This window comes from Halictus rubicundus, chromosome 3, assembly GCF_050948215.1.
Source record: "Halictus rubicundus isolate RS-2024b chromosome 3, iyHalRubi1_principal, whole genome shotgun sequence".
Classification (NCBI taxonomy): domain Eukaryota; kingdom Metazoa; phylum Arthropoda; class Insecta; order Hymenoptera; family Halictidae; genus Halictus; species Halictus rubicundus.
The window spans coordinates 16,020,803-16,048,157 of NC_135151.1; the positions used below are offsets into that span (position 1 = coordinate 16,020,803).

The 27,355-nt window shown below is 41.8% G+C and overlaps 1 protein-coding gene across 4 annotated transcripts in view; it reads left to right on the forward strand.

Annotated features, from left to right (window-relative positions):
* Lim1 (LIM homeobox 1) overlaps positions 1-27,355 on the forward strand; it is a 68,427-nt gene that overhangs the window by 33,395 nt on the left and 7,677 nt on the right. For 3 of the 4 annotated variants that reach the window (XM_076785705.1, XM_076785706.1, XM_076785708.1), the window contains exons 3-6: positions 12,917-13,149; positions 20,212-20,433; positions 24,733-24,974; positions 26,982-27,267. In XM_076785705.1, the coding sequence (XP_076641820.1) occupies positions 12,917-13,149; positions 20,212-20,433; positions 24,733-24,974; positions 26,982-27,267 (983 nt within the window). The remainder of the gene's footprint in view (positions 1-12,916; positions 13,150-20,211; positions 20,434-24,732; positions 24,975-26,981; positions 27,268-27,355) is intronic. The other variant, XM_076785707.1, reaches the window with a different exon arrangement.

Below are 27,355 nucleotides of genomic sequence, written 5' to 3' on the forward strand. Positions count from 1 at the left end.
CATTAAAATATTTTATGTTATGTATCAGGTTATCAGAATAAAAATATTTTATTTGCCGAAATTTTTCGTTCTATTTAAAGTAGTATTTTATTTGAACCGCATTAAATTATACTATTTAAAATAGTATTTTAACACTAAACCTACCGACATTTCATGTGTACCTAATCCTACCATGAGCGGTGAAATGACCGCTTCGAAAAAAATATGTATCTTAACATAGAAAGACATGCTATGAAATTTTTTCGGAAAGTAAACAATAAAGAAAGTTGTGAATATTGAAAAATGGGTTGTATGTATATTATGGGAAAAGTCAATAAGTTACATGGCGATACAGTAACGTTGTATACAAGAAATTCTAAACGAAATTTCAAAAACGGTCATTTGACCGCGCGTGGTAGGTTTAGTGTTAAATATTTTTTCTCGAAATTTTGCTCAGGTGTGTTTCGAACGATGCTAATCTTGATGCCTGGAGTGTTCCCAATATTTGCCCGTAACGGGTCAAATTGTTGGTCACTTCGGGAACGATTGCCGGGCAAGACTAATAGAAGAGCCGGAGGACGCCGGCCGTGAAAGCGTGCGCTCTCTCTCTTTCTCTCTCTCACTCTCTCTCTCTCCCCGCTAATTGGATTCCGTTAATTAGACTCCCGCCTTGAGAATGATCGCGCGGGTGTTTATTCCCTTGATCGGTGTACCTATTCGAGACACCGGGCGCATGTGCGCCGCTGCCGGGCAAACGCGAGGGAAGCCGAACGGAGGTGGTTGACGGCGACGGTGCCGGGTGTTTACAGAGAAATAATGAATTGGACGGTAATTAAAGTTTCTGCAATAGGTCAAGGTGTGTGTTCACAGCGCCGCGCCGCGCCATTTGACCCGCGAGCCGAGTCATCGCTCGGCCGCAGGAACAACTTCTTCGGGGAATCGTTTTCCACGGTCAGTGGTCAGTGGTGATTCTCCGCCGCTTCGATCGCAGGATCGATTTGTTGTCCGCGGGAAATAGCGAGAATCGATCTCGCAGGAAGGACTTTCCCAACTATAGCGATTTTTCTATATATGTCGCCAAGGCTTGGACGATAAACGTCGCGGAATTATCCCTACTACCTCGGGGTATTATTTTTTCTTAGCATCCTCTCACTTAACCACGCCGTTTACAGTGATTTCTCTATATATGTCGCCAAGGCCTGGATTATAAACGTCGCGGAATTATCCCCACTACCTCGGGGTATTATTTTTCCTTAGCATCCTCTCACTTAACCACGCGATTTACAGTGATTTCTCTATATATGTCGCCAAGGCCTGGATGATAAACGTCGCGGAATTATCCCCACTACCTCGGGGTATTATTTTTCCTTAGCATCCTCTCACTTAACCACGCTATTTACAGTGATTTCTCTATATACGTCGCCAAGGCCTGGATGATAAACGTCGCGGAATTATCCCCACTACCGCGGAGTACACCCCAAAGCTCGTGAGGTCCCGGTCCCGGAGGAGTGTAAACATAACACGGATCGAGTACGTCTCCTGGACGATACTTGACGCAGGCAAGACCCGTGTCGTTGACATATATCGAGAATTCACTGTAATTCGCGTGATTAATCCAGAAATTCGAATAGACTCCCAGCGTCCAATCAAAATTGCGAAGCTGCTTCTGTTGAGATTCGGAACGATCGTAAAAGATAAATAAATTTACATTGCCCATGAAAAGTCACCTCGACACATTCGCATAACCTTTGACAGATTATGCTCGCAATCCTCATCACGAGTCTAACTCGAGCGCCAGGGGTTAAACGTCGACAGTTTCGTGAAAATCGGAAGTTTAGTGTGCAGATACTTTTTGGAGCCACTATTAAATAAATTAGAAAATATGCGGTTTTCTGATTTGAGCGAGTGTATAACAAATTTTCCGATGCCTTTCGATATTTTCAACTGACCCAGTGCACGTGTAGGTTTGATTATTCTTTTGTTGGTGATTTTCTAAATTTGGATACGCACTATCCTCGCCAGTCTGGAAAGGATACTTCATCGTTCATGTTAATTCTCGAATGGCGACAAACTTTAACAATAAGCCTTGATCTCAAAGAACTAGGTTCGGAAATATGTAAAATAAAATTGACCTGTAAAGATTCGAATGGGCCTAACCGTGGCTGCTATAAAGTCGTCAAAAACATTTGCCTTGCAGGGTGTAAACTAATAAAAATTGACAGCCAGTACACGTTGGCTAGTGCCATAATGTCGGAACGAAGTGAGCCGACATTCGTTGAGTTTACAATTGTTTAACACGTTGACTGCCATGTCACCCGTATGTGGGTATATTTGTCCAGGTTTTAAAATGAATTTTTACGTTAATATATTCATTGTGCCAAAGATTAGGATCTGTAAAATGCAAGAAAGTTGGAGGGCCACTCAACATCATATATTAAATTTTTTTCAATTTTTATTTCATTAAATAACTTACTTTGATTTTATGGAACTTTTGAGGTTTCTAGTTTAGCAGTCGAGGTGTTAAACAAGAATGCAGACAGCATTTTAGAAAGAATTTACATTTAACATTCATTCATTTACATTTAATATTCATTCTATTTATGAGTTTATGAATTTCATCTAGGTCCATTTTGTAACTTTTGATTGAAATTCACCGGCAAGAAATGAATGACAAGGTGATGCCTTCAGGACACTGGGTCGGAACGGACCCGGGCCCCGCCATCCGACGCTAAGAATGATGCTTGTCAATCCCATAAGAGATTCCAGCGTTCACACGATAGGCTCGCTAACAGAGATCTTTCGGTCTCGCTGAGCAATAACTCGGTAATAATTTAAAGTCCGGCGATAATTTCGCGGCCGTTGTAAACCACAGACGTGGAGCGCTTCTCATCAATCAATTCGCCGGTTATGCAACCGATTGTAAACACCCTCGAGTGTCCGGGGTTAAAAAGAAACGATTCCGCGTAGGAAGCTGCAGCGAGGCTGAATGGCGGCGCATGGTGGCGCATGGTGCGCGCGTGCTAATAAATCTGGCGAAAACGATTCGTCTGCCCGATCCTCCCGCGGCCGTATTATTACGGAAGCATCGGAGCCCGTATACTTCCAGCTAGCAATTCCGATCGCTTTAATTACAGGAATCACGCGATTAATTATAGCAATTACCACCGGTCCCTTAGGGCTGCCGGCTTTCGAAAGTAAATATATCTCAATTGATGTTCTCTCGCGCGTTCCTCTCCGGCTGCACTTCCGACGTCGCGTCGCGTCGACCGGCGTGCATTCAAATTCCCGCGGAAATTTTCCGCCGCGCCGGTCTACGTATCGCGTATCGGTCGACCCGAATTCGCCGCGACCCTCTTCGTTTCTCCATTATTTTATTGCTATCGCGGCAACCGACGGAACCGCGTGTCCGACGTGACCCGCGACCCACATTATTTCTTCAACGCGTGGAAACGGCAGCTTCCCGATGGAACTCTCTCCTCCCCCCTCCCCACCGGAAAAGCTCGACGTTGAAACGAGCTGCCTTCTTCTTCATGGCTTGTTCAAAGCTTGACAAGACAGCCCGCCCCGCCAATGCTCTTCAATCGAACAGATGATTGCGGCAAAAATCGGTCGATCCAGCCTTTCTCCAACTTTTCTCCTGTGCGCCGATTTTTTTACAACATTTTTCTGTAATTACGTGTAATCTGTTTAACCCATTTGCGTCACAAGGAAATATGAAAAGAAGTCCTTTATCACCAAACTTTTGTTCTAATTATATTTAAGTACAAAAATAACTACAAGTAAAAGAACTTCATATTTCAGCATTATGAGAAAAAGTAAATTGAGCGTATATATACGCTAATGATGCAAATGGGTTAAATTGTATTTCTTTAAAAGAATACAGAACTTTGAAAATGATTTTAAAAAATTCTGATACTGAAATTGATTGAAGTGACAAACTTGCGACCAGACTGAGAATATCTTATGCGTTTGTGGCAAGAATGGAATCAATTGTTCATTTATAATATTTTTCAATTCATATAAATCCCAATCCTTCTGGTATTAAAAGCTCTAAGCATTAAAGTTCGAAGTATTTCAACGTTGTAAGTATTAAAAGCGTGAAACTTGTTTACCTTTCAGTTTCTAATGATTGATACGAGCGCTGCGCAGCACGTAAATAATGATTGCACTGCTGAAGAGTGACACATCCAAGGTTTCACTTTTTCAAAAATTGTTACATAACATTACTATTTGTCGCTCGTATAGACGAGCAATTTCGAAACTTTTGCGGATCGGAACAGCTGCGAAAGGACGTGCCGAACCGTCCCTGCAGCGACTTGGGCCGCATAAATACAAGGGCCGGGGAATTGCAAAATTCAGGTAGTTTTTACGACCACCGCGACCGATGACGACACCAATAAAACACTTAACACCACGTGCGACAGAACGGTGAATCGACGACCAGCTAAGCGCTTGGAAAATCACGACCTTCACAAGGCCAAATAAAGTTTATGGCCATTTCCCACCCCGAGACACAAATTCAAAGACCACCGAGACATTGCGTCAGCACATCACATCGCGAACATCGTATCGTGTAAATAAACTGTTAATAAAGTGTGTACAGTAAATTCTCGATAGATGTCAACAACACGGGCCTTGCCAGCGTCCGTGTTATGTTTACACTCTTCGGCGTCCGAGGCTCCTCGAGCTTCGATAAATGGGGATAATTCCGCGACGTTTATCGACCAGGCCTTGGCGACGTATATAGAAAAATCGCTCTATAGACAAACGCCTCTACCCCTTTATCAAAACAAGGTGCTTAGTATCATCAAATCTACTCGGAGAAGTCATTGGCATACAGCACTGCTGCCTTCGTATACAGATACTTTTGCGAATGAGACACGTTGTAGATTTTAGCCTATAGAAAAGTTGTATTAATAACTCCTTCCCGTACAAAAGTTAGAGTTGTGACGAAGATTTCAAACAGAGTCTGCTAGATAGGAATGGTATTCCTTTCCTGTAAATAGAAATAAAATTGTATTCTTTTGCTATAAAATATTAAAGCCAGTAAAGTGTCTATACACATGCAATGAATATAGATTTTCTTTTTCTACTGGAAAATTACTAAGAACGAAGAAGAATCATTGTAGATGCGAAGAAAATAATACGGCAAGGGGTTAACAAAAATATGACACGGTACGCGTACGCTACCGCTCAAAAGTATCCGGACACTCCGCGGTGGATACGTCGATCTCGTATTTAATTCTAGTGTAGTATTGGTAACTTCCGCATACGTAATTTTTAACTTAAAACGTTAGATATTTCACAAGAAACTAATAAACATCGATTTTGGTCACTATTTTAGGCACTGAGATAACTTTTATGCGATGCCAATACATATTTCGCAAGTGTCCGGATACTTTTGAGCGGTAGCGTATATAATATAGGCAAGACTTAATGCTATTCAAAAGTGAAAAAGTTTGAATTGCCGAACGTAGAATTGCAACGTCAAGTGCTTGCTCCCAGTCGTGAGGAACGGTTTAAAAAATCGACGAGACCCCATGGACAACGCACGGCGACCTCGCCAATCAATGATCCAATCAATCGTGTTAAATAACGTGTTTTTACGCCGATCGTCCGTCCTATGCGTTCGTCCGCGAGACTCGTTCACGAGCGTATCGTTTCGGTCAAGTAGCCTTTTGTTTGCCATGAAAACAAGAAAAAGAGGCGTGACGGCCGAAACGAAAAGAAAAGAGAGAGAGAGAGAGAGAGAGAGAGAGAGAGAGAGAGAGAGAGAGAGAAATGCAACAACCTACAAGGATACCTTTTATCGATCGACGCAGTCATCTATAACTATTACGCGGCGTACTTACCGCGAAGCATCCTATAATCAGCCGGCACACTTTTTCAAACTATTCATCAACCTGTCCAAATTAGCAGTGGGTACGCGTAGTTCCTAACAATCTTCTCACGGAAGCAGAAGCCGGAGATATTTCTTGACCAGTGGTCATTACGCTGTCGGGGCTGCAGAGGTCCAGCCTGCCCCCCTCCCTCCCCTTCGTCCTTCTCCCGGCTACTTTCGCTCGTCTCTCTTTCCCTCGGGTTGCTCTCGCCTCGCGGTACCAATCCTGCTGGTGGTTTAATTACAGGAATTGTTTAATTAATTACACCAATTAGCCGGGCCCGTGTCAACCTCCGCGAATGCATACGTCACCGAACGAGAACGAGAACGAGAACGAGAACGAGAAACAGAAAAAGAGAGAGAAGGATAAGGGAAGGGAGAAGGAGACAGAGAGTACCCCGAGGGCCACCCTTCGGACCCAGCGATTTTCTCTTTTTATGGGGAGCGCGCGAGGCGCAGCAGGTCCTTTCTTCCTCGTAGAAGAAAAAGAAACGGAGGCTGGCCGTAAAAATCATTAATAGAAAGGCTTACGTGGTGTTTTCGTGGGGTCCCTCGGCTGTGTGAGAAAACGACGAACGAGGGGGGGGGGGGGAGGGGGTGGGAGGAGCGCGGAGGAGGAAGGTTGAGGAGGTTCGAGGAGGTCGGGGAAGAAAGGGGTGGGCAGCGGGCTCCCTTAAAGAGGAGAGCGTAAAGAGGCACGCTGGAATTCTGGCGTGTAGCAAGAAATATAGGACAGCCGGGACCCGGTAAAAAAAAGGGGGTGGATCCCGACCACGATTCGCCACGGACCCTGCAGTTTATGTATGTGGTGCGTGCTGGTTCCACGGGGTCCCGTAGACGAGGCCGTGCCGCGTCCACTTCGCCGTCGAGGATCTCTGCAAGCATCCTCGCACCGGCGATCGTTTAGGGCCCCTGTGTTACTGTTTCATGGATTTTTGATCGGCTCGAAGGGACCGGCCAGCCGCGCCCGAGAATTGACGACGCGGAGACGACATTTATACAGTGGGACTCCATTTGTCCTAAACGTCACTGTCCGAACGCTCAATCCACCGAACCAGTTGCCGAGCGAACTGTTGCGCAAACTGCTCGCGGCGCGTCGCTTATTCCTTTTTTTCTCTTTATTTATTTAGGAAATCTCTTATGAGATTTGTTACTACGTAATGCTTAGTACAGAGTATTACAAAGTATATTGTATGGTATAACGGGAACGTTAGTGACAATATAAAAAGAAACGAAGATTCTTAGGCACGTAGGTTACATGTATTTAGAAAGGCTATGATATATACGCACGCATTAATATTAGGATCAGCTGTTAAGCAACCTATGTCCAATGGCAATTGAAATCCTGCTCTAGAAAGATTTTGGATAAGTTTTATCCGCTGATCATTGTATAGCTTGCACTGCCATAGAACATGGTTAAGCGTTCCCTGCTCTTGGTTACATTTACATTTGGGGTCATCGATGATGCCAATGCGAGCAAGTGAAGCAGCCAAATGATAATGGCCCGCCCTGCATCGATTAATTGAAGCAATGATCAAGGTGAACGAACATCTTTGTAGAATCGTTGAAAATAAGCTTAACCCTTATGTAGCCCTTGATCTTTTATTATTTTAACTGTATTTAAAATCGCATCCTTCTTAAAAGTTTCGGACAGAAAAATTTTATCGAGTGGTTATTGGAATTTTCATGAAATTGAATAAATTTTCTTTTAGTTTCCAGCACGTCGCTTATCCGAACTCGTAAAAACAATCGCGCACACGTCTTCTCCAACCCTGTTGCTCCTGTGTGATTGTATCGGATAATTGCAAAAATTTATGGGCGCGATTTGAAATTAAAACATGAACGGTTACATTTTAAAATAGAAAGTTTTATTAACCCTTTTCGATCCGAAGTTTTATCTCAGAATCTGCATAATCTCATAAAAGTACATAATCCGCAATCTAGTGATTAGTATTTGACACTAAACCTACCGAGCCTTAAAAGTAACTGATACATGTTGTCTTATGAAAATGACGAGACTGAATTTATTTGGATTTTGTGCCGTTCGTGTTGCAATACATACTCTGCTAAATATATTTATTAATTTAACCCTTAACGGACCAATGCCGCCATATAAGCGGCATGGGACTTTTACTTACCGGGCCCAATGCCGCGTGTATGGCGGCAAAAATCAAATTTAAATCATCTTGTTATCCTATTAGTCTAAACTAAAATTTAAATATTTTCCTTTCTATACTTGATATAAAAATGTTGAGTCCACAATTTCTCTTCGTATGAAAAATAGCTTGGACCTGGTGGGAAGTAAACTTGAAATACTTCCGGACCGTTAAAGTATCTTTATAATTTCAGTGATTGTATAATAAAAAATCTGGAACCGGTCATTTTGACCGGCGGTGGTAGAGGTGCGATTCGTTGGAAAATGGCCGAACCTCTTCGGTCAAGTTCTGTTTACCGTTTCGTCCGGCGAAATTCAATGAATTCGTTTCACCGAACTGTTTATCGATCATTACCGGTATGTATCGCATAAATTAGTTCGTAGGAAATAAGAATTTTTTTTTCGTGTCTCCTTGATTTATGCACTTGCCCGGGCAACTGCGTAAGATTACATCGTGTCGAGATTAGAAACTTGTAATTTAAAGTCTCGTAAAAGTGCATTTTATGCTCACACTTATGGTATAGAAAAAAGTAATAACACGGTGCGCTACGTCTTCCAGCCAACGTGTTTATGGTATCACCGGCAGGATTGTGACGTAAGCTAATATGTTGATCGGCTTCCTTGCAATGTCCTGGCTCGGGTCCACTGCTCTCGAAACACTATGCTCGTTTATTGGCTGCTCCTGTTTGGCTCAGACACGGTAAAGTCTTTTCGAACGGAACCTAAACGTCCTCAATTTTTGGCAGCGAACGTAGGCTCGCCTTGTTTTTGTTTATCTACGTTCAATTACCTTTTTACCATTTTTAAAAAATTTCTTTTTGCGTTTATAACGTGTCGTATGGGCTCAAATTGGTTACAGTTGTTAACGGGCTGCGGATATTTAGGCAAAATAGAAACTTATTTCTTTTTATTTTCTGTTATTTGAACAAGTGAAAAACAAAGTGACAGTACTCCTAAATTCTTCCATTGTTTTTACTGCCTCGAGTTTTACCTATTCTTTTCTGTAAAAAATGTTATTCATGGTGACAAATTTGTACACTTGTACAATTGCTGTAACTCTAGGTTTACGGAGCACTGTAAAAGTGAGTATTTTACATTACTGTATAAAAATAAGAAGAACGTGTCTATCCAAGATTTTAGCCATTTTTTAAATAATATATACCTAAAGAAATAAATTTGCTGAGTAACTCCTAGATTAAAAATATTAGAAGCCGGGTCCAGTAAACCTGCTGTTAATTTGCTGCATTAATCCATTAGTCTTTGAAATAGATTATATAACAGAGTGAAAAGTCACAAGTTCACAGCGTCGCGTGCAAATATTGTAATATTGGTAAACATTCGCCTCGATTGCCACCACGGGATGGAATGTGTCCGACAATTTTTGTCTGCTGTCAAAGTCCCGAATTTTCGAAAAGTCGAGAACCGACGTAAGAGTCACAACAGAGCATCGGACAACATTCCGAAGCGAACCGTTTCGAAAAACCGAATCAAGCTCTTCTCCCTCGAAATCCGTTTCTGTCGGTTCCCTCGGGAGGCCGTCGAACGCTTTACGGCGGAGAAAGAGGAGGGCCAGGGAAAAGGAAGAAGCGACTAATATGAAATTAACAAGTAGGACGCGTCCCGGTGAAAAAATCGACCGGTCGACCGCCGCGCCGGTAACCGCGAGACGCGCTTTTACGGCACCGAAGGGTTTTAACTTTTTACGCTCTATGAGGACGTTAAAGTCCCATCTCTTTAGGAGCGCCATATTTCTTTTATCGACGTTCGCGAGTCGCGCGGCTTAATGACAGGACCTGCAAGCACCGGGACCAATAAACGTCATTCCTCTCACAACATTGACTTTCCTTTTCGTTCTGTGTGCGGGAGACGGCACAAAGCGATCGCGTGTACGGCGTGTCGCCGATGGCGGGAAAATGAAAATGTCGAAACGAATAAGTAGAAAAAGTGTCGCGCTATGGACGCGATGATCCTTTGAGACTCAAAGTGTTGAAAATGATTGAAGCAATATGAGAGCCCTCCGAGCGCGTAAGATTCTGTTGAAACGAATAAAGATAGACGTGTCTTCTCGATATTTTCTTCGCATTAATTTCCATTGAAAATACTAAGTACAGTGATATATGTCGCCAAGGCCTGGATGATAAACTGGATGATAACACGGCTCGAGTATGTCTCCTGGACGATGCATGACGCTGGCAAGACCCGTGTTTGTGACATATATCGAGAACTCACTGCATCTGGTTAGCAGACCATGGACGTTTACGCGAAATTAAAACTTTCTGCATTAAACTGTACAGAACACAGGAGTGAAATAAGTTGTGTTTCTTTTCTTAATAGTTTTAACAGAGAGCAACGTAACAACATCTTTAATTGTTTCTGATATCTTTTCAGTTTTGTATTTGCCTATTGAGTTTTGCCACGAATGCATAAAATCCGCAGTCTACAAATCAAATTTGCGCATGCCGTTATTCCAAATTATAACGCACGACACTCGCCAAATTTATGTCTTTTCTGCGGTAATAAATCGTTTCATATTTTACGAGAGGGTGCGTTCCGTTTAATAAAATATTATAACTATGAAAGCTATTGCCGCGCCGATGTATACGTGCTGAATACCGTGAAATGAATAATTTTTTTTTTTTTTTTTTGAAATTATGACGAATAGCAGTGGTTTAACACTAAACCTACCACGGCCGGTCAAATTGACCTTTCAAACTTCTGCGCACAATTTCGTACATACAACATTATCACATCGCTATTTATCTTTACGACTTTTCTTGAAGTATGTATACAATATATTTTTCAGTATTTGTTTCTCGTTTAAATATTATTTTACGCCACAGCGTAATACTGAATTACGACTTTAGTAGGAGGTAAAAATATAAAAGTTTTTTGGTAGACATCACCAAAAATACTATAAAAGTCCATTCTTAACTGGCAAGAAGGGTCTTGAATTTGGCTATTATTTATTCATCAAATGACATCAGAGATCGGCCTGTGACTTTTTCTGTGTCGAGTATTAGCTTACCTGAAGACCCAGTTTTGACCTATTTCGCGAAATGAAAATTTTAATACAAAGAACATTAAATATTATTTTACGTGACAGTGTAACAGTGAGTTACGACGTTAGTAGGAGGTAAAAATGTAAAAGCTTTTTGGTAGACCGTACCAAAAATACCATAAAAGTCCATTTACCTTAATTGGCAAGAAGAGTCTTGATCTTGGCTATTATTTATGTAACAGATGACATCGGAGATCGGCCTGTGACTTTTTCTGTGTCGAGTATTAGCTTACCTGAAGACCCAGCTTTGACCTGTTTCATGAAATAAAAATTTTTTAATTAGTTCCACCTACTTTATAGAAACGGCTCGCTGTGCGCCGGAGGACAAAGGGTCAAATCCGTGTTAACGCGTTCGTAGTGCGGAGGAAAACGTGTTTTCGCGTTGTTACGGGCGCAACTGGTTACCGAGAAAAAGAAAGCAGCGTCGGAGAAGTAGGAATCCGGGAGGAACTTGCGTCGGGAAACCGCGTTTAACGATTAATCACGGTCCGCCCAAAAGCCCGTGGAGACGCGTGCGCTCATTATCCGGCTTTTCAGCGCCGGGGAAATAAAAAAAACCTCGGCCGGTCGATTCGAATAAGAATTGAAGATTTAACGGGTTTTGCCTCGTAAGGAACGGGACTGTGACATAATTTACTGCAATATGACTACATTCAATGATCGGAACTACACCTGCGCAGTATATATTATTGTGAGAGATATTTAACCACTATTTCTTGCTAAGCTGCTCTGTTCCAGAATTCGTATTCACGTGAAATTCTATGAAAATATGTTACACGAAATTACAAACTGTTGACATTGCACCATTAAATAATAATATAGATACTTCACCAAAGAACTGGTCAAATTACCAATAAAATAAAAATCTATACTATTTTTACAATTTATTAGTTGCACAAATTCATTCGTAGCCCTCTCTTCACGAATATATGAATTATTTACAAATAACGAAAATACCTTCTACTCTCTAAAATAATATCTGTCACTTTCTATGCATGCCCTCCAAGTTAGAAATAATTAATCAATCTCGAATGTAGCAGGCAAAAGATTTGATTTTCAAATAATATTACAGTTGATTAATTGTGAGTGCTACGAATTCATTTATACACTTAATGGTCGCGAATATTTAGAAACATTCAAGTTTCTCAAAGTTAATTCGTAGACTTTGTTATTAAATCGGTTTCTTCCTTCTGTATGTACAGGAATTCATTTTCTTGCTGAGAGATCTGGAAAAACTTGACTGAAACTTTAGATTGCGGATTTTTATGCTTTTATAGTATGTGCAAATCTGCAAAACACAAGAAAATGTTGATCGTGTATCCGACGAGGCTCGTTTCGAAATTTCGAGAATCCCGATCCCCCTATCAAGTACCGGAAATATTCGGGTTCTCGCGTGTTTATACTTGTACGAATCCGACCCGATACAGTGAATTCCCGTTATAAGTCAGTGCAAGCTTCGCGGTTAAAAGTCATTGGAACTACCCACACCATCGCGGGGTGTACGATATATCGAGCTTCGCTGTCCGTTTCTACGTGCAACATTGTATCAGAGAAAGACATTTTCTCAGCCTTCTTGTCACTATCTATGTCATAGTGACATTTGCGTTTCCAGCGTGCACTTTCTATGTCAAATGCAACGTTCGGCGAGAACCTCAGATTTCGTCTAAATGTCTCTCGCCGGAACCGCGCCAGTGACTTATAGCGGGAATTCGCTGTATCGTCGGGTTTCCGTACCCCTAATGATGTTATTATGCGAGCGCCGTCGACCTCGGTCGAGTCTCTAAAAACCGTGACTTGTTTTCGGTTATTTACGGTGGTGGTTTGGCGTTCGGGCCTGTTGCAGGCGATACGGTACGAAATGCGGCGGTTGCCTCCAAGGGATAAGCCCGCAGGACCTCGTGAGGAAGGCGAGGGACAAGGTTTTCCACCTGAATTGCTTCACCTGCCTGGTGTGTCGGAAGCAGATGAGCACCGGAGAGGAGCTCTACGTCCTGGACGACAACAAGTTCGTCTGCAAGCAGGACTACCTGTCGGGCAAGCCGCTGCCGGACACGCATCACGTGCACGGTCATCATGGTGAGTTACAAGTGTCATTGTCCCTCGTTATCCACCGCTGGGGTTGGGATTACACGCGCACAGAAACAGGGATCGTGAGAGAGAGAGAGAGAGAGAGAGAAAGAGGGAGAGAGAGAAAGAGAGAAAGGCGACACGGAAAGGTACAATCGTCCCCTCTTTGTTTCTATCGTTCGTTCGAATCGGATTTGCGGGACCGCTTGTGGGATGATATCGATTCCCTCCGACCCCCCACCCCTCTCCTGCTCATTCTCTCTGTCTCTTTTTCTCCCTTTCACTCCGCGGGATTTAAAACGATCGGAATTTTAAGCAGAGCAACGACTCCGCCAGAAGCTCGTCGACGAAACTCCGCCGTCGACTTTGAACTCGTAACTATTTCATAATGATTGCCGTTTTATAGCGAAACCGGCGTGCATGGCGGTTTCGCGCGAGTGCAGAAATCTATATAAAACGTCGGCCGGACTATTCGGGATAAAATATATGGCTTACGAATGGCGATTTTCATACGAAAATTGCAACTGTCATGACCAGACTGCGGATTTCATGCGTTTCAGACAGAAATGGTGACACATAAAACGGCGGAAAGATAAAAGAATTTCAGACCATCGAAAAGAACAAATTTTTATCCAGCTAACGTTTCTTGATAATCGGTACAGAAAACTGGAACTCTTTTTATTTCCGACCGGAGCAATTTTGAAGTTTCACGAAATATCACCTTAAGAACACGGAAAGTTCCGTTGAGTGGACGAAAATGATTATCAAATATTCATTCACCGGTGGCAGGAACATTTCTTCGAATAAGTTCTTAACGCTCGACGAATGTAAAGGAGCCCGTGCGGAAGGGCTTAGGCGAGCATGTGGTAGTGTGATAATAAGGATTACAGTGAACAACGTTATTTCTCGCTTTGGAAAATGTAAATGAAATATTAACGTAACACCATAATGCGACACGCGTGTATGAAGAAGACTAGGCCGCGTTTATACAGCGAAGGATAATAGCATTCGTACGTTTTACATAACATGCGTAGTATAACCTTATACACACTGTGCGTACGTTAATATTATACGATTAGTTAATATCAAATCGCTTGGAGAAACAAATTAGTAGAAATTCCTAGATAGCGGATTTTATGCATTTATTACAAAACACAACTAGGTGGAATATAACACTCTACTATTATTTAAAAATTCTACTATTTTTAACTCATTGGAATTGTTATTTTCTACAAAAATAAAATAAAATAATATTAATTGCAAAATACAGGAGCTCCGTAGACAATTATTTCTATTTTATTTTTGTAGAAACCCGCAGTTTAGACAAAATCTAACTGTTATCAATGTCCCCGAACGTATAATTAGTATGATCAGAGATGTATTTCTATAATTTTAGAGATCAGTGTTCATAGTCTACGAATATTTGTGTTTCTTGTTTGCACACTAATTCTATTGGGCTACTTCCAAGCAGCTCCACCGTTGCATCAATGAACGTATGCAATGAATGCACCGTTTCTAAAGGTCTTCGAAACAGTCTTGATAAACAGTTTGTAACGTTACACTACTGCTGGCACTATTGTTCGAATACCGTCATCTTGAATACCAGTCACACTGATGGATCTGTCTTCAAGATCTTCCATCTTGTACACGCAGGCTGAAGAATTCAGGGAATTCGTATTTCGACAATGTTATTAATGCAACTCCGAAACAAAAACTTATGCAACTCCAAAATGGTCGAGTCGAAGTTGAACGAAGCAGTACTTGTAGATTTCCACGCGAAAACTGAATAATTTCGAATCTACAAATTGTTTTTCTGTTATTGCTTTCAGTTTCCGGATAGTTCAATTTTTAGTCAAAGTGAAATTTTCGATTATGATCATTTCTCGTGCTGGAACTGTAGACGCCACGTGGATGTATCTTTCACAAAAGAATTCCAAAGACTCTGCAGAATACAACGGTAGGATATATTTTTAACGAATATTTGAACTCGTAAAAGCAATTTTTGAAGCGACCAAATGTCTCGAATATTTTTGAATTTATTTTGAAAAATAACGCAACGGACATGTTAAAATTGGTTGGAGAGTGTATTTAGCGGAAACGTTCCAACGTATAGGCAAATTCACACGACGCCGAGACAATATTGCTTCCCTCGATAGTGCAAATTCGAATGACGTCATTGTATTTACATGCAGCTGGTACACAACAAATATGCTGCGAGATGTTTACCAGTTTTTCGAAGATTTTTAGAAACGGCAAAAATGGTACTTATCAAAAGGAACGCAATGTAGGTATTCATAATTACTTCTTAACAGACGTAAAACAATCTAGAAATATAAGAAAATCATAAAAGGTCTTGATAAATAACGTCGGGGAAATATTAACAAGCTAATACATCAACGATTAACAAACTTGAAATTTCGCATGACGAAAGCACCCATAAAAAGTACTTTAAACACTCGTGGAATTTATTTCACGACGTTCTATGAATTCTTAAATCTAATGAAACAATTCAACCACGATCTAACGATATCCGTCGAAGATATTCTTAGTTACGAAAGAATAGAAGCGTTCTTGCTTAATCGACCATTTGATCATTAGAGTAAATCAACGTCAATCCAACGAAGCCGGTCGCGCGAATCGTCATCGGTACGAGCACGGTCTCTCGGCAGTTGAACGGAATAAATCCAGCGAGGCGAAGAAAAATAAACTCGAGGGCGTACAAATTTTTATTTCTCCTTATTTGAAAACGAGGGGCACGGGAAGAGGGGGCTCGGTTGGGTCGGGGGATCACAGTTGAACGCGTCCGACGCCCGAGATTTCACGGAGTCAGGCTCGTTCTAAAAAAGAGGGGCCGGGGGTAGGTTTTTCACGGGGGTTTTAGCCCGGTCGAACGGCAAGCTGTGAAAACACCATGCGTGTACCGCGCCGTCAGCCACCAGCCTAACGAGAAACAAAGAGAGAGAGAGAGAGAGAGAGAGAGAGAGAGAGAGAGAGAAAAGGGAGAAGGAGAGAAAGGGAGGAGGAGAGAGAGAGCTCGGTTTCACGAGGGCCTAGCTCGTGTGTAAGCCGTGAAACGAAAACCGAAAGGTCGATAGGCAGGGGCGAACCTTTTGTCGCTTCGATGCCGACGTCGAAACCGCAAAACGTCCGGACAACCAGTCTCTTTTCTCGTTTTCTCGCGGCGGGGAACACCGGATCGTTCCGTCTTCGGGACGCGCGTCTACGCGCGCGTCAGACCGACGCGTCATAATCGTCCTGGCATGGCGTCTCGATCGCTAAACCTGCGCCGATTATCGAGCAGAACCGCTTTCGTCGAATCCACTGTGTCGCGAATGGCCATTTTAGGTGGAAAAAAGTCATGTCAGAAAATAGATGTAACATTCATATATTCTTCTTTCGGAATGTTTACTGAGCCTAATCATAGCCATAATAATTCATTTAATGGCGATATAAGTATCGAAATCAACACGTGAAAACTCCGAACCGTAACACGGCGAAATCGTACGTTTATATTTGTTCTAAAGAAAATTATGTCACAGCAATAAATATGAATCTTTAAGCTTCTATGCACGACATTCTATATTAAGATAAGTAAATATTTACATTAATGTTCAGAAAGTTCGTGAATAAAGTCCTTTACTTAGAGCAGAACTTAGATCTACTTTTAACAAGAACTTCCGTCTAATGCCATGAGCAATAAGTATATTGTTATATTTAATATTATATTTTTTATTTATTTTTATATTTGTTTCTATAATTTATATAATATTTAAATATTATTTTTGAAGGTTCTGTGTTGAATCTCATTTCACGACCTAACAGAAAATTTCAATCGGTTTGAAGAAGCGTGAAACGATCTATGATTTTTTTCCACCTAGAATGGCTATTCGCGACACTGTGGAATCGTTGCGGTTCGGGGAATGTCAATTTTCTAGGGAAGACTCCGTGCGCCGTCCTATTAACCTTTATGTCAACATCCGAAACTTTTCCACGACGCTCAACAACATTGTCCGCTCGACCTTCCTACAACACGGTACCCTGGAACCTCGATTGTCCGAACGAAACACTGCCTATGCATGTATGTATATTAAATTGTGCCTATGTACTGAACACTAAACATAGCTGCACGAAACTTGACTTTTATGTCAATGAGTTTACGAAAGGATGAATTTAATTGATAATTATTTACGAAGGCGCATTTATATTAAGTCGTGTAATACGAACTGTCAGTCAAACCGTTTGCAACGATTAAATGCCGTGCACGGGTAAATGTTTATTTCGATAACTCGTGGCACTAAAACAGCAATCGGTGGCGAATTGTATAAACTTTTAAGTAATGCAACGAGACGCACAACTTCTTAACATTGAACCAAAAATTATTTGAACGTGAATAGGGGATCGTGGGTAGGGGAGACTGTAGGCCTGGACGGATCTTCTCTTCAAATAATTTAACGCAAAACTACATTTCTGAAGAAATTGGTTGGGTGAAATATATACTTCCCGCAATCAATACATAACATTTTGATTTTGCAACAAAGATCCTATTTATCTTGTAATGTTTTGTAGTCGCCGAGCCGGCATCAGTCCGCTGTAGCCGCGCTCTGATTGGTTCGCGTTTCTTGTTAATAACTCCTTAAGAAAGCCGCGGAGAACATTTTCGCAGAGGAGAAGATTATTTCAAATCACCTCAGGAATCAGCTAAAAGAAGTACAACATTTTTGGGACACCCTGTATCTCCGGGCGGATTGTAAAACCTACACGAATATTTCGCTACTACAGAAACGAAAAAGAGTAACAACAAAAATGTGCTACGTACACACGGTGTCCTTAACACTAGGTTCACAGGACCCATCAAAATGACGGATTCTACTATTTTTAATTTACGATTATTAAATTTATTTCTTCGGATATATATTATTTAAAAAACGACTAATACTTTGGATAGATACATTCTTGTTATATTTATAAAGTAATGTAAAACGGTCACTCTTAGTACCCCGTAAACCTAGTATTAAATATCTATTAAAAAATGTGCTACGTGTACAGGGTGTCCAGGTAATTTTGTTGCATCAACTTCCCACGGTCGCCGCTGCGCCTTGTATTGGCAAACGCGAGCCTGCACGAAGGTTCACAATCAACAAACACCGCAACGATGTTTCCATCGTTTTTCCAGTTTTGATCGATGTTATTCTTGCCAAGTCTAACATAACCGAAGCTGATCGCGGTGCTGATAAAACGTCAATATTGTGCATTCAGAGAAGATACAACCAACAGCCGGAAGGCTCGCGCGACCGGAGAACTCGCGTTTCTGCGCGTGTATCCTCGGGGCTTCGTTCCCTGCGAAAAGTGTTCGTCCATCGGGACGACGACGAATTGCCGGTTTTCGATGATCAAACATCGTGACGTCTGGATGTGCCGCGCGTTTCCGACATTAATCTCTATCATCGGCCGGCCATTTGTCAGTTGTCGAATTCGCGGTGATCGTCTGTACGGCGAGCGCGCGCGCCCGCGCGCGTGAAAAGCGCAGCAATTACGCGGGGTCCGGTCGATCAATCAGGAACGTTTATCCGACAACTTTTACCTAACCGTCTTTTGTCGCTGATCGCGCGGAATTATAACGCCGGAGTTGGGGTGAGGGGGTAGGGGAGGAGGGTCCGGGATTGGCTTCGGCAAATTGTTTCTCTTCGAAAAACTGGCCGATCATGCGGCGCCGTCGCCGCCCGGGCCGCGATCGCATTATTCAAAAGCGAATAATTGTAATCGCGTTTAATTGGTAATTTTCGTACACGGTGCCGACAAATTTACCCGTGTCCGTTGATAAATGACGCGCGCTCTCTCTCTCCCCTCCGGTCTCCTGGTCGCGTTTCCGAGGCTTTTGTTCGTCTAAATTTGACGTTGATCGGCATCGTTTCGAGACGGGATCGAATTTGGTGAAGACACTTTCCGAATAATATTCCCGGGGGTAACAGTTAATTTTTGACGGTGCGCTATCGGCGTTGTTCGCAGGCCGATGTTTCGACGTACACGCGAGTTTGTCCCCCTTTGAAACGTCCGACGTGCAAATGGAAATGAACTTTCGTCGTTATCAGGCTACCGATTTTACGCATTTATAATGTGCACGTCCAGAGCTTGATATCGGGGAAAGTTTGTTAAAATTCAACTGGGCTTTTATCATACTTGTAAACCATACAGAGGGTAAGAAGGGTTTCTGCAAATGTGATCGATAAAAATCCGTATTTGCAGAAATCACTGAATTGCAAATAGATTCCCATGTAAGTTGTGGGATACATGTTTTTCATCCGTAATAATAAATCTAGAACATTCAATTATTGAGTAATGAGGACTAACAATTTCCATTCATTCGTGTTTCAATTTTAATAATTGGACTGCGAAAAATTGTTCGCACTGATTTCAAAACGTAGGAACCAAATAGGAATTTATTTCGCTTTTTAGTGGGTTTATTAAGCCGTAAAAAATGTGTTGATATTCTTAAATACTTTTAATACTGCCACCGAGTGAAATTATACTCGCTCATTTTTGCTATAAATGCACAAAATCCGCAGTCTATTAATAATAGACGCATAATACATTTGCTGTTGCTCGATTTCGTTTAGAACTCTTTATTGGTAGTATATGAAGCAGGAATAATTGCAGGAATAATCTAAAGCAGCAATAAATATTAGCGGTCCGGAAGACCCGTAGTGTAAGTTTGAATGTCTACAATGGTTAAGGGTTAACGCGTTGTAATATGACTGATAAAATAACAATAAAGAAAGGAGGCGCTGGCGGACCGAATGCGATGCAGAAGTTTGATCAAATCTCGACGATCGAATCACTGATTTCGAGAGAAATTCAATTTCTGCCGTTGAAATCTGTGGGTTTTCATTATTTTCTGTAGTATTGGAAAACTGAACGTTATTCGTTTACTTTTGCTACGAAAGTGCTCGAATCGCGTCCGACACGCACCGAAGACAGATCATTGAACAGAAAAGTGACTGGCGCTCTTTTCGAACTCAATGATTCGATGATTGAAGTGGTTATAAACATACGGTTTGAATCGTTTACGAGCAGAATCGTCCAACCTTTCGGCAGGAGGCGACTCATTGATGGGTTCGGGATCGGAGGACGAAGACGAGGACGGTAGTGCTCACCATCATCACGGTGGTGTCGGTGGCCCCCACCTGGGGCCCCATAATCTAGGCCCGGGTGGTCCTGGTGACCAGACGGTTAGCCATACTGGCGATCTACCTCTTGGAAACGATCCTTGCAAGCAGGAAGACTCGGAGGATCAAGGTAAGCCTATAGTTCGATCTTTTCACCAATTTTTTCGGGGAGGGGTTCGCGATCTTCAGAATTTTAGAAGATTAAAGTCCGAGGAATGTACCTACGCACGTTGTCTTTCTCGATCGACCGTTATGCGAGTTTCACGAGAAGGTCGCTCGATCTGATTCCTCTAATTTTTCCGAATCAGGAAAGATAGAAGTGTTTAATTGACTTGGAAGAGTTTCGTCTAGTTCAACAGTTTGCATAACCTTCTTCTCGTTCGCTCAAATTTACAAGTTTAGCAACTTCTTAATGGCGTAAGTTTCAAAAAGACTGGAATGGAGTGGTTTTTCAAAGTTTTGTCCACTATATATATTCAGCTCCAGTTCGTTTCTTCATCTTTCATGCTCCGAGTTATGAGAACTGCTAGTTGGCAGAGTCCAGCGATACTTGCATCCATTCACATTTTAGATCACTGTGACAGATTACTGTAATGCCTCGATACATGTGAAAATTTCGGGATCTAAATGTTACTCGTATTGTGCACAGACGGGTGAGTCGTCACAACAATCGATAGCGTCGAACCCGTCGTATCAGTGAGACAATACTGATTCAACTTTTCGACAGTAATAATGAGGCTTTTGTTTCTAGTCATTTTCCTCTATAATGTTCACCAGCATCATCGCGATGACACTTTCCCGATTGAATCGACATCAAGCATGACACAATTTGGATCATATTTACGTGTTTAATTCGCGATGCAGTGGTACCTCTATTATCCGTACTAATTACCAGATCGTTCGGATAATGAAACTTTTAGCTACAGCTCTGGATTAAAAATTAAATCTTGATCAATTTCTACTATGAATCGTGTCGTATATGGAACTGTTTGCATGTGAATCGCCAACGGAGAATTTAAATATCATCAGTTCGGATAATCGAGATTACACCAAATCGTCAATTAAACAAACGCTCCGAACTGTGTCATATTTGGGTTCGCTTTAATAAAAACAGTTGGCAAAAGTTTCATGAAGAATTTTTGGAGTTTTGGCTTTCGAAAAATCTGAAAAATTCCAATATTACTTGTTGTAGACTCTAATGGCTTAGGTGTCATTTTGGCCAAACGTTTGAAGCTTTCTGCGTTAAAAATTAAAATTCTCACGGAAAATTATGGACAAATCGATTGGAACCTAGCGGCCCGGAGGGTTGCCGGTGGAGGGTTAAATTCTGTGCATCTATCGAGGCGTTACTGTACCCACAACTTGGTGCAGTCGTACGTTCTATTACCAACTAATGCTTATGTTACCAAATATCTGCATAATCTCGTCAGCTCATGACCAGCGCACGCTAGATTGAACCTTTCTCTTTCGAACGAGCCCTTTCCCATCGAAAAATATTCTCATATAAGGTCGAAAGGTTGGGGCACGTAAAACCATTTTTCGCCTATTTCTGTCGGTAACGTGGTCACTCTACCTTATCGCGAATCTACGAAGCCTTCACTAGATTCACGGGACCCGTCTAAATGACGAACTCGACGTTTGAAATTTACAGTTATTAAGAGTTCAAGGACGCACTTGCGAAGAATTGTTCAATAGGCTTGTTTCTTCGAGCACTTATTACAATACAAATGGCTGAAAGTCTGAATAATTACAATTTTGTTATTTCTAAACGTAAAATAGTCACTTTTAGTGCTCCGTATACCTACTGTTAAATAGAACGGCTTCTTTAAAATTCGACCGACCTTCCTCTTTCGAACGAGCCCTTTTCCATCGGTAAATATTCTCACATAAGGTCGAAAGGTTGCGGCACGTAAAACCATTTTTCGCTTATATTTGTCGGTAACGTGGTCACTCTACCTTATCGCGAATCTACAGAGTTCCCAATCTTCGGCGATCCCCCGCAAGACGAGAAGGGTTGTTGGGCTGGAGAGTCGTTCGCATTGCGACAAATTCGATTTCCAAAGGACGATTGACTGGGACCGACTAACGACTTAATCGAGGCTCGGTCTGGAGCCCCTTCTCGGGCGAGGGAGGAAATTCAGTGGCTTGACCTGGAGCGTCAGCACGAATTACTAACCGCGTCAGGTCCTCCCGGTCTATTATTCGCTTCTGCTCTTTTATCGGGACCGAGGGCAACAATGAGCCGCCCTCCCCTCCCCCGCTCCCCCACTTTCAGCAGTGCTCGAGCCCGGGGTACGAGCGTCTCCTCTCTCTGCGATTGGCGGCCGATGCAGAAGAGAGGGCTGTCTTCGCGAAGGGTGGCCCCCGTGGCGCAGTGTGACACTGTCCAAACATTTTCTTTGTCCCGTGGTTAAGACCTTATACCTCCCCGGGTATATATATAGATTATCGCGAACAGTTCGACCCCTATTTTACTCGTACGCGTCCATACATTGTCCGGACAGAAACACGCACACGCACACGCACGAGTATTCGAGTATAGCTTTCAACTGAAGAACAGCTACGATAATCCGATGGGGGTTTCGCATCGCTTCCGGGGGATTGGCTTCGATTGTTGTTACCTCGATCCTGCTGATCAAGATTCCGAGATATGTATATCATGCACGAGTACCTACATGTATCGTGATACCGAGAAACCGCAGGCAGGAAAAATTGTTATTGTTTGTTCAGCCGATAATGCTCGCGTTGCTGGGAATCCACTTAGGAAGTCGAGGAGGACGAACCCTTTGTTGTACACCTTACTTGCGATCTGTTCTCAGGCTGATCAGTTCTCTGATCATTTTGGATCCTGCTGTTTGATACCTCGAGTGTGTCATGCGGAGTTCAATCATGAAGAGTTGCACTTGGGTTTTGTTTCCGTTAATGCGTTCGTCGTCGTCGTCGCAGATATGCGAGGTCCATTGTCCAATTTCACTTTGTTGGTCGAAGTCACAGTGCAGGGCATGATACACGAATTTCTTCGAGTTTACGTATTTCTTCTGCTAAATTGATTTAATATTTCGTGAAACGAGATACATTGCATTTGGTAAAACTTTTTAACAAGGGCTAACAAAATAAATGGTGGCAGCTTACACGTTGCGGCAGGAGCATTGTCTTGTCGCTGCTCGAAAACTTTTACTGCATATTCATAAGATATATAATTACTGCGTGTAGGTATTCTTTAATTTAATTTCTCGGAATATGACTTCATAATCATAATGAAGCTTTAATATGGAAATACAGTGCACGATCGAATTACAAGAGTCATTTTTACATTCAAACAAACATTTTGTTAATGAAAACTTACCTGCAACAGTGGCGGGTTTAACGGTAAGAGGCCGCGTGGGGCCCTAGGATAAATATTTTTGTAATAAATTTATTTAATGCGTAACGGTACGGAATCTTTCATTACTTTTCCTTTTTGTTAATAAGTTTATGAGAGCTTTCTTGCAACTTCTATTTCCAACTTTAGTTTGAGGGCCCCAAAATTTTTACCGCTTGGGCCCTCCACTTGACTTGAGCCGCCACTGATCTGCAATGAGATGTTATCATTTTTCTCATGAAGTGTCAATGACCGTTAACAGCAAAAATACATTTGGAAAGAATGTTGGCAACATTATGCGCCACACGGACGAAGAATACATTTATAATAAATTTGATCATCCACTGTATTGTATCCGACAGTACCATCTTCGAGTATCTATTACATAAGTGTTCATAATGTTAAAAATTCAAAGACTGTGTTTAAATTGCGCGGAAATGAGTATACACTGTCCATAAGAGTAGTTTATTCGTTGCGACTGCAGTGATTTCTCTATATATGTCGCCAAGGCCTGGATGATAAACGTCGCAGGACTATCCCCACTACCGCGGGGTGTACCCCGTGAGGAGCCACGAGAAGTGTAAACATAACACGGCTCGAGTATGTCTCCTGGACGATACACGACGCTGGCGAGACTCGCGTTGGTGACATATATCGAGTATTCACTGTAGCGTAAGGGACCCCATTACTGTGGCGTTACCAATTACCTATATTAATTACACTTATTTTCAAAGCATAATGAATATCGAAAAAGAGATATATAACATCCATATTAACTAATTTTAATGAAAAAATTTAATATCTCTTTCTTCATATTCATTATGCTTTAAAAAGCAGTATAATTCATATACGCACCGTAATTGGTACCCCCGCAGTAATTGGGTCCCTTACCCTAATTCGTAAGAATAACATTCGAGAAACAAAATGGTACTGCAGATTTGATCGCTTTTTTTCGCTCTGTAAACATCCCCGAGATCGATAGCCGGGCGTATAATTCGTACGGCAGACGAGCGTTTTATAGTTTTCCGTAAATCGATAATTAAACGGGTTCCTCTGCGTTGCTCGAAGGTTCTTTGGACGGAGATCCCGAGACGAGGGATAGTCAAACGGAGAACAAAAGTCCTGACGGCGGTGCTGGCGGTGGTAGCGGTGACGGAGGTGCCGGCTCGAAGAGGCGAGGCCCGAGAACGACCATAAAGGCGAAACAGTTGGAGATTCTGAAATCGGCCTTTTCGTCGACTCCGAAACCCACCAGGCACATCAGGGAACAGTTAGCGAAAGAGACTGGGTTGCCCATGAGAGTGATACAGGTTCATACCGTTTCCTTGTTTCTCTTTAGATTTCATCGAATCGCCCATTAGAAAGCTATGTCGTTCTAGAGAAACTTATGTTGGTCTACCCGTGGGACAAATTATATTTTCGTAATTAACCCATTTGCATCATAAGGAAATATGAAAAGAAGGCCTTTATCGCCAAACTTTTTTTTTTATTATATGTAAGTACAAAAATGACCACAAGTAAACGAACTTCATATTTCAGCAATATAGGAAATAATAAATTGAGCGTCTATATACGCTAATGATGGAAATGGGTTAAAAAAAGAACGATTTCGTAATTCAAGAAAACGTTCTTACAACATAATCCAAGTGTCTGAATACCATATTTATTATCGAGCACTAGACTGCGGATTTTTATGCAAAATCGCTTGCATTCGTTGCAAGACACAGGACCTAGACATTTATTTCTTTTCTTGATCATTTGAACCCGTTGGAAATAATGCAACAGTGTGCTTGAATGTTTTTGCTGTTTCTTATTTGCTCCGCTCATTTTTTGTCAGAAATGCGTGCAATACACAGTCTATCGATTACACTACGCTTACATGTATAAAGAACATTTGGTTGTGGAAATTTTATGGTCTGTTTTTCTTAATTGCAATCCGAAAGATTTGAAATTGTGTTCAGTAACTTCGGGAATCGCTTTGTTGGATTCTACACATGGAAACAATTGAAGATGTTTACATAAACATATGTCCTAGTTGATCTTGTTTTTTAGCTGCAGCACGTTTTGTGCTGGAATAATTATGTCGAAGGATGGAAGTAGTTGAACTAATCGTTCCTATCTGTTTGCAAACAAAATTCGATATCTTACCTTGTATTCTAACTCTGTAAATAATACTAAACTCTGCAACTTCTGGTATTTGTTCATATTCATCGTGTACAGAACAGTGGTAAAATGCTCCGCGAGAAAATGAAGCAAGGCAACTAGAAAATACCTGGAAAATGAAAGGGGGCGTTCAGGTTCAAGAGAGTGGTTTTGAACATTTCTTGTGAAAGTAACCTAGATGTCTAACCTTTCGTAAAAATGACGATCGAAACGTTTGAATCTCGCGGTGCCAGTGATCCGTCAAACGTTTCAATTAACAAATTCGATGGCAAACAGAATTCTTTGCATTACATGTATCCTGTTTCTTTATAAGCTAAAATATTGTTGTTCAATAAAAACGGTTCAATTATATTCGTGTTTTTATTTGGTGTCGTCATTTCCACGCATGATAGTTACTTACGATTAGAGCTGCAGAAGTAAATCATTGTAACCCCGAAAACAAAGTTATATAGGGCACATGCTTGTATGAACTCTTTTAATTGTTTTCATGTGTAGAATCTATCGTCGTTCCCGGAAGTTATGGGACTCCGTGTATACCGTGCCAACGGGTTAATAACAAATTGGAAAATTCCACTGTAGACATTGTGGCAATTAGACTGCGGATCTTTATGCATTTATGGCTTCTGAAAATTTTCAAAAAATACTACAATATAAAATTCCACAGAGTTCAGTACGATTTTTATTTATTTCACATCCAGAAAGGTCACTACCACTGAAAATTAGATTTTATTTGTTAAAGTTTGCCTACAAAAATTGAAAATTGCACAAACATCCGCAGTCTAGTGACAAGTTCGTAGGTTCCATTAACAAATTACTTACCCGAAAAGATTTCGAACATTCGGATTATTTAGTTTTAGATTGCATACTCAAAGGTGTACCTGAGAAAATGTATACATGATTTTAGAAAGGAGTGAACACTTAAGAATATCAATGTATTATTTTTAATTTATCGAACCTGTCAAAGAGAAATTCAATTCTGCTTGGTTCTTGTTTCTGGCGATTGAAGTAGAAACTTTTCAGTTCGCACGAAGGTCCGCAGTCTATTACTCGCGTCACTTCCGGTTGGTCGTCCATCTTGCCGCGAGGAGAATCAGCGGGCCTTTGGCAGAGGGTGAATCGAACGATCGCGGCTGATCGGTGTCCCTTTTGCGTAGGTCTGGTTTCAAAATAAAAGGAGCAAGGAGCGGAGGTTAAAACAGCTGACGTCGATGGGCAGGAGCCCGTTCTTCGGCGGCTCCAGAAAGATGAGGGGCTTCCCTCTGAACCTGAATCCCGGTGCTCTGGGCGGCGAAGACGGACCGCCGCCCGGTTTTCCATATTTCGGCGCAGAGAAGTTCGAATTCGGTTACGGCGGGCCCGTGGCGTTTCACCATGAATTTTTCGGTGCCCATCCGCCCCCTCATCCGCACGGACCGCCCTTCAGCGGACCCGGCAATCCAGGTGAGTTCTGGAATTCCAACTAAACTAGTCTCGATCTGTTCCGCGGTGTCTGCCATTCTTTCACCTCACGGGAATCCGAATTCCATTG